This window comes from Pollachius pollachius (assembly GCF_949987615.1).
Source record: "Pollachius pollachius genome assembly, chromosome: 4".
In the NCBI taxonomy this organism is placed as follows: domain Eukaryota; kingdom Metazoa; phylum Chordata; class Actinopteri; order Gadiformes; family Gadidae; genus Pollachius; species Pollachius pollachius.
Window position 1 is genome coordinate 26,466,837 of NC_136937.1, and position 8,664 is coordinate 26,475,500.

Below are 8,664 nucleotides of genomic sequence, written 5' to 3' on the forward strand. Positions count from 1 at the left end.
ATGGCGGAGGAGAAGTTCAACCGGCTGCTCTTCATCCCCATCGCGGCGCTGCTCTTCTTCATGATCTGCTACCAGTACGTGTGTCCCGCGGACAGCAACACCTGCAGCTTCACTGGGGAGGAGGACAGGACACCCCGACGGTTCTCCTCCGCCTCCTCCACCTCCACCTCCCCCTCCTCCTCCTCCGGGTACTCTGACTCCAAGTACCCCAAGGAGTACGACCCGGAGATCGGCTCCAAGTTCAACTTCACCGCGCGGGACCTGGACCGCCGCGTGGACTTCGACATCAATGGGGATGACGTCATCGTGTTCCTGCACATCCAGAAGACGGGCGGCACCACCTTCGGACGGCACCTGGTGAAGAACATCGATCTGGAGCAGCCGTGTGACTGCACGCCCGGCCAGCGAAAGTGCGCGTGCCACCGGCCCGGGAAAACCGAGTCGTGGCTCTTCTCGCGCTTCTCCACGGGCTGGAGCTGCGGTCTGCACGCGGACTGGACGGAGCTCACCAACTGTGTGCCCAAAGTGATGAGCAAGCGGGACAAGAAGAACACACCGCGGAGAAAACGGTGAGCTGGTGATTGGTGTGTGTGTGTGTGTGTGTCTCTTTCTGTCTATCTGTGTGTGTGTGTGTGTGTGTGTGTGTGTGTGTGTGTGTGTGTGTGTTCGAGTGTGTATGTGTGTGTGTGTGTGTCTGTGTATGTGTTTTTGAGGGTTTATGTGTGTGTGTATGCGTGTGATGGTTTGTCTCTCTGTGCTGGTGTCTGGGAATTTTTGTTTGAGTGTGTATGTGTGTGTGTGTGTGTGTGTGTGTGCGTGTGTGCGTGTGTGTGTGTGTGTCTGTCTGTCTGTCTGTCTGTCTGTCTGTCTGTCTGTCTGTCTGTCTGTCTGTCTGTCTGTCATCTGCCTGCCTCATGTCTCTCCATCCACCACCCATGTGTCTGTCCATCTGTCCATTCATCCATTCATCCATCCATCCATCCATATGTCTTGGATCACACATACACACACACACACACACACACACACACACACACACACACACACACACACACACACTTATTCTCACACCCTTAAGTGCAAGGAAGGGTCTTCGAGGGTCTCCCTAGCATGGGGTCTATTCCACCGCTATTTATAGACGTAGGATTGCAGATACAAATCGGACATGCACGCAGAACATGCTCATGTTAATGCTCAGACACCCCCAGGGGACCCATAAACCCCGCCGCTGACCAAACCCCCTGCTTGCTGCTCCTCTCTCCGCTAATCCCGAATCTGTTCTGGCTACTAATTGCTGAAAATCAGAATTGCATCAGCACTGCTGACAGAATCACAGTGGACCTGAGCGCTCTCTGCTTCACATACTTATCATACCGGAGTGGAAGTTAACCCTGTTTCAGCATGATTTCAAACACTATGAGATTAAAAAAATAATAATAATTGGAGGCTGAGAGTTCTAGGAAGGACGGCGTGTTATCGCCATGGTCACGAGCCATGCCGTCCTTGGGATACTTTTGAAAGCAAACGCACACCGTAGTGGTATATGCAATAAGTGTTCGCAAAGCACAACTTCCTCTCAGGACACCGCAGCCCACCGCTTCCCAGACAGAGCTCAACACGTCCATACACACGCCCCTCTGAAGGTGGTCTGACGTCACTAACAGAACACCACCTGCGTTCAGCAGAATGTAACGATCACCTAGCGTTTGGGGGAGAATGGCGAAAACATCAGATTTGATCCTTTTTCCTCTAAATTGGGGATTTATTTCAGTGATACAATGTGTCATACAATGATGCAATGATATTGATTACTATGTTTACGATCATATAAGACAAATGACTATGTCTTAAACATTAAAAATATTTTGGGTTCACTACCCCTTTGAGTTACTATATATGAATAAGGTCTAGCCAAGGAGATTTCACATGCAGCCTCATTGACCTGTCACCTGCAATGCATATCAGTTGGTGGTATACGTTGCAATGATCTAACACCAACCCTAACCCTAGCTCCAACCCTGCATGATCACACTTTTAATCCCCTATTACTTTCGAACAACTACCTGTTCCATAATATCCCGTCTCTGCACTGTCTCAAGGCCAATTTCCACCAAAACCGTCATGCAAGCATCACGGCAGTAAAACGGTCGCCGAAAGAAATAGAAACCATTATAGTCAGTGTAGGCTATTCTACTGGATACGGTCGTGGAACCGTCCCCAAACCGGCACTTTGTATATGATACTTGCCTCTTCTATTTTTGAAGGTTGCCGGTTCGCAGCCATGTCTCAGAACACTTCTACAGCCAATCAGTTTGCATTGTCTCATGAATATTCATGATCTAACATCGACCCCTATGCAATTCACTAAAAGGGTATTGTAATATTATACAGTCTATCCATGGTATCAATAGCTAATCAGTGGTAAAGAAGAAATGAAATTCTGCATCGATGCCTCGTCTACAGTATTCTCTAATCGTAAGTCCAGGGTTGTGAGCGGACTGCGACGTTGCCATGACATCTAGAAATCATACCGTATTTAATGGGTTATAATATTGATGTATATATATTATGTAGGGGTTGATTATAACTCATGAATAACATTGTATGAATCATTGTAATCATAATATTTTTTACAATTCATATATTATAATTATGCACATCTTGGGCCATCAGCCGGAACGTGTCAGGACCGCTTCTAGTAGGGATTGCAATACGGAACACAGCCGCTTCGCTGCGTACCACTTCGCTGCGTACCACTTCCGTGACGGTTTTGGTGGAAATTGGCCTTAACCCTTAACTGACCTGTCGCTCTCCTTTCTTACCCTTACTTGCTATTGTGTCTGTACTGTCTAACCCCTAACTGCTCCATAATGACCTGTCTCTGTACTGTCTAACCCCTAACTGCTCCATAATGACCTGTCTCTGTACTGTCTAACCCCTAACTGCTCCATAATGACCTGTCTCTGTACTGTCTAACCCCTACCTGCTCCTTAATGACCTGTCTCTGTACTGTCTAACCCCTACCTGCTCCTTAATGACGTGTCTCTGTACTGTCTAACCCCTACCTGCTCCTTAATGACCTGTCTCTGTACTGTTAAACCCCTACCTGCTCCATAATGACCTGTCTCTGTACTGTCTAACCCCTGCCTGCTCCTTAATGACCTGTCTCTGTACTGTCTAACCCCTACCTGCTCCTTAATGACCTGTCTCTGTACTGTCTAACCCCTACCTGCTCCTTAATGACCTGTCTCTGTACTGTCCAACCCCTGCCTGCTCCTTAATGACCTGTCTCTGTACTGTCTAACCCCTACCTGCTCCTTAATGACCTGTCTCTGTGCTGTCTAACCCCTACCTGCTCCTTAATGACCTGTCTCTGTACTGTCCAACCCCTACCTGCTCCTTAATGACCTGTCTCTGTACTGTCTAACCCCTACCTGCTCCTTAATGACCTGTCTCTGTACTGTCCAACCCCTACCTGCTCCTTAATGACCGTTCTCTGTATTCACTGTAAGTCGCTTTGGATGAAAGCGGCTCCGTAATGGCCAAGTAATTAAATCCTTGGCCAAACGCACACACACACAAATACACACACACAAACACACACCCCACTGAGAGTGTGTTAAATATCTGTGTCAATTGTACTCCAACTGATGCAATTAGCCGAAGCCGCAGGGTTTTGACACTCTTAAAGACAGGTGTGCCATGTCACGCACGACATGCTAGCCATACGCTAGCCCGGTCAGAGTGCTAATCTTCATCTGCTCCCGCCTGGGAGGATGATAGAAGTCCGTCCAGAACAGGAGGAGGAGGAGGAGGAGGAGGAGGTGGTGTTGAAAGGGGGTTATGGATTACAGGGTCAACTAGCATCTATCTTATCTGTCAGGTCGTTAGCGTTGGCGCTATGTGTCTAAGCTAGTGTTGATCATGGCGGTAGATCTCTTTGGTGTGAGGAGGATTCTGTAAGGGTTTGGGTCATTACAAAGAAATGCCTGGAGATGAAAATTTGTTTCTGAAATACTTACATCATACTCATTGACAGTCATTCAGCACACACACACGCACACATGCACGCACACACACACACACACACACACACACACACACACACACACACACACACACACATACACACACACACAAGCTTAGCTTAGTTTAATCCTATTGGATGAACCAGGGCATGCACGTCTCTAAGCGAAAGAGTTTGTGTCAATTTTGTATTTCTTATGAAATCCAACTCATGGTTTTGTTTACTGTAATTGAGACCTGAAAATCTTCAAACCTTAATTTAAACTTGAATAACTTTAGATGCAGAGGAGTGAGAGAGACAGAGATGGATAGAGAGAGAGAGAGAGAGAGAGAGAGAGAGAAAGAGAGAGAGGAATAGAGAGTGAAGATGGAGATATGGAGGGAGGGAGAGAGGGGTATAGAATGAGAAGAGAGAGAGGAGAGAGGAGAGAGGGAAGAGAGAGAGCGAGTGAGAGGGATAGAGATAAAGAGAGAGGATAGAGAAAGAATAGAGAGAAGAGAGAGACCGAGTCTGAGATCTAGCAAAACTCGACAAATTGGCCCCACTACAAGATAAGTAAATGAAGTGCACTGTGTTTCCAAAAACAACAGCTAAACAGAGTGCAGACTAGTCATAGGAATCTGAAGCCAACATTCAAGTAGTTTTTGCGGCGCTTGAAACCAATGAAAGAGGACTACTGTGTGTTATCCTTGTCGAGGATCTTTCCTGCTCTCGCTGTGTTTTTCTGCCATCTTTGCTTGTCGAAGGGTTTGTTGGAGGGTTTACAGGCAGCGTGCGCCTGTAAACAATCTCTTTTGAATGTGGGGTCCTGTGAAGCCCTCCGAGACTGCCTTAAAAGGGCGTTGGGAAATTAAACGTGCCTAGCCTAGCCTAAGCTAATAATAACACATTCAGGAGGCTACTGAGTGAGTGTTTGGGGTTGTGTTTACCCACGTGCTATTGGCCCTCTATTAGCATATCAGCAATAAAAACAATGTAGGGCAAGATAGCATCTTGGCCCCAAATTGACATTAGCCATTCGGACAAGGCCTGTGTCAGCAGATTAGCATGGATGCTTTGCTTCTATAACTCTATATCTAATGAGTAGGACGATGTGATTGAGTGTGTGTGTGTGTGTGTGTGTGTGTGAGTGTGTGTGTGTGTGTGTGTGTGTGTGTGTGTGTGTGTGTGTGTGTGTGTGTGTGTGTGTGTGTGTGTGTGTGTGTGTGTGTGTGTGTGTGTGTATACATGTGTTTGTGTGTGTGTGTAGGATTGTGTTTCGGGCATATAGCTGCTTACCATTTAATCTCCTTCTTGTTCCATTTCATAATGTACAACAAGATTTGGTCATATTATTATGTTGACATCATTAAGCCCCACATTATTACAATTTATAATCTCATACCATCATAGGTATCCACATTTTAGAAAGAAGTACTTTAGAATATTGCTCTAGACCAAACGCAAACTAAAAACCACCTTTAAATCCATTCCTTCATTGAATCGAGAGGGATTGTGATCTCTATCAAGGATAATCGAGTTCTTGGAAAAAATTGCAATAACGACAATTAAAAAATCCATAATGCTGAATAGATTTAGTATGATCTCTTCTATTCTTTAAGGTTAAGCTCAAGTTTTTAAAAGCACTGAAATCAAATCAGAGAGCAGCTGTTGTAGGGGTAGCCTATTTGCTGTTCGTTTTGCTGAAACCAAGACAAAATCCTTTTCAAAATATACTTTGAGGATTTGGGATTGATTGTATCAGGTCCGAAAAGAAAGGATCCTAATTCAATCACGAATAATATTAAATATGCAAATAATATGAATAATCTGCTGTCTATATCCAAACCAACTATGACTCTATCATGCTTTCCCGGTCATTTGTGTAAAAGAATGACCGGGAAAGAAAGGTCAAGAAAGACTTTTTAACCGGCCATGTAAAATTGGGACCAATGACCACAAACTTCTGTCGTCCATTCATTCTTTAATTCTTTCCTCTTCCTGTACATCCGTCCCTCTGCCCATGTCATCCATCGCGCCAGCTTTAATATCCAGTTATTTTTATCCCTTAGTCTTAGCAGTTTTAGATTGGTTCACTCCCCGTCAGTGTGGATCCCGCTGCGACTCGTTTCATGGCTAAAGGTGCTAAATGGCTGTCCACGGCTGTCCAACTTGCTAGCTAGCTTCCCCTACCACTGAACCCTGTGACCCTGTTAGTACCACGCTGTGCATGCGGACGGCCAGTCCATACTACTGCCCTCGTTACTCTAAAACACAGCAGGGGGTGGTTTGTCAAACAGTGGAAGTGCTTAATCCTGGTAATCAGCCCCCACTCACTTTTAGCTTTATACACTGTATAATGTATCAAGTATTTCTGTTTTATATAGCACTGATATCCAGGGCTTGATTCCACCTATTTGATTGGATCCGTCAGCCCCTTTGCCACTATCAAAATCTGTAAATACATTTTGTGTGGACTTTCGTTTTCATTCAGCAACAAATTAAACGAGAATTTCCAATTATAATTACTGTTGTTATGGGCATATAGTGTTTACCAGGCTCCAATGTCATATCAAAGGATGTATAGAATCTAAACAAGTACGGATACTGAGCATGTTGGGCTACTTAGCCTGGTTCCCGTATTAAGCACATAATTGTAGCAAGGCGCTGGCCAAAAAAAAAAGAAAAAAGAATGCTTTGATAGACTAGATTAATGCTTTTGATTTTCTAAAGACTTTACTTGCATCAATATCCCAATATTCTTTATATATATATATATATATATATATATATATATATATATATATATATATATATATATATATATATACTGTAGGCTATAAATATATATACATACAAAATGTGTGCCAACAATTAAGGCACCAACTCTATGAAATACTCTGAACGAATGATCATATTTGCTGCATTTCTAATGTCACCGCCGTTTGCTAGATTAATGTGGGAGATACACAAGGAAAAACATTAATAGAACAATATCCGGCCGCGCTGCAGAGGTGTGGCTAGGCAGGAACAACAGCTGATTTCTCCGGGGAGCTTCGAGGTGTCGGGAGCAGCGGTATTGCTTTTTCACACTTCATTAGTCAATAACTAAAGCCAGCACGTTGTTGTGAACAACACCACATCACCTTGCTCCCGGGTGCTGGATCCTACAGCGCCTGACGCACGGTCGGTCACGACGCGCATCCAGAGCAAGACTCGGACTGTTGGTCGGTCTGGAAGATAGTGATTCCGAAACTTTTTTCCTGGGGACCTATTTTTTTTAATTACAAACCATCGCGACCCAATTCGCAATAGTACAGTACTATCAAAAAATGCTTCTTGTTAAAAGTTCTTTTAAATGCACATGCCGAACAGGTATTGATGTGCGGCTATTGTTATCAAATAGTCAATCAAACAATCAATTTGTTAACCACATAAGATAAGATGAGATAAAACTTTATTAATCCCTCGGGGGAGAAATACAGGTGTTTCAGATGGAATAAAAAATGACAAATAGTAAACTTAAGTAAACGTATGATGTAGTAATTCACAGTATTCACAGTATAAACATCAGGTCTATTGTAGACCTGTCATTAGGGACATTATGTGCTATTTACCTGGCTAATGTGATAGGTGGGCCTGCCTGCTTTTTAGTATTGCAATCCAGTCCGGTGTACAAGAGGAGAGCGCAACGCGGATATCGGGTGCAGCGTTCAGTCTATTTCAGTTTTTCGGTATTTCAGTATAAAAAATAAATAAATAAAGTAGCCTTTTTTTTTACATTTATTTGGCGACCCTATTAAAGCCCACCTGTGGGTCGCAACCCAGTCTTTGGAAAAGACTGTGTTAGGATAATCGTGAATGTTTTTTAGTCGGTTGTACAGTGGGAATATCAAACGTTGGGCCTTCAGCTCAGAGGTGTCGCACCCCAGGGGAGGACAGGTGTAGCTCATGAGGTTGATTAAGGACACAGGCATGCCTACAGACCCAGAATGACCAATAGTGTTCGACCCAGCTCTGTGGTAGAGGCCTGTTGTGTCAGACATCATTTTTACTTTTCATTGCAATTTGCCGTGATTGATCGTGACATTTCACAGACAAAACTTTTAATAAAAACCTGATTCGAAAAAAGGATGCTTTTTGAAAAGCACAAATCGTATTGCTCTGAATTGAACGATTCTTTGCCGAACAAGCAGCACCTGATTGAGACAAAAAAAGTTGTAGCCGTTAGTTCTGCGTATTTTTCTATTTTTCTGTGGACCCAAGCGCCATCACCAACCCCCGACGCTCTCTCTCTCTCTTCCTCTTGGCCTGGTCTGCGGTAGTGAGCGGGGAGAGACTTCAGGGTGAGAAGTCTTTGGTTGGTTCCTGGGAGATATATTCCACAGGATTTGCACTAATCTGAACACTCCTTATGGGGGATTAAGGACAGCCGGAGACACCGGTTTTCTTTCTTCCTTCTTTATCCTGGTAAGGAGAGGGTCAGGGGGGGTGTAGAGAGGGAGGGATGAAAGGGGGAGAGAGGGATGGAGGGGGAGAGCGGTAGAGATGAAAGGGGAGAGGGAGAGGTGAAGGGAGAGAGAGGGAGAGATGGAGGGAGAGAGAGGTAGAGATGAAAGGAGAGAGGGAGAGGTGAAGGGAGAGAGAGGGAGAGATGG

At 44.6% G+C, this 8,664-nt stretch overlaps 1 protein-coding gene across 1 annotated transcript in view; it reads left to right on the plus strand.

Annotated features, from left to right (window-relative positions):
- LOC307074236 (heparan-sulfate 6-O-sulfotransferase 3-B-like) overlaps positions 1-8,664 on the plus strand; it is a gene marked incomplete at both ends in the record, with an annotated part of 17,229 nt that continues 8,565 nt past the window's right edge. Inside the window, one exon of the mRNA XM_079734255.1 lies at positions 1-569. Coding sequence (XP_079590381.1) covers positions 1-569 — 569 coding nt within the window. The remainder of the gene's footprint in view (positions 570-8,664) is intronic.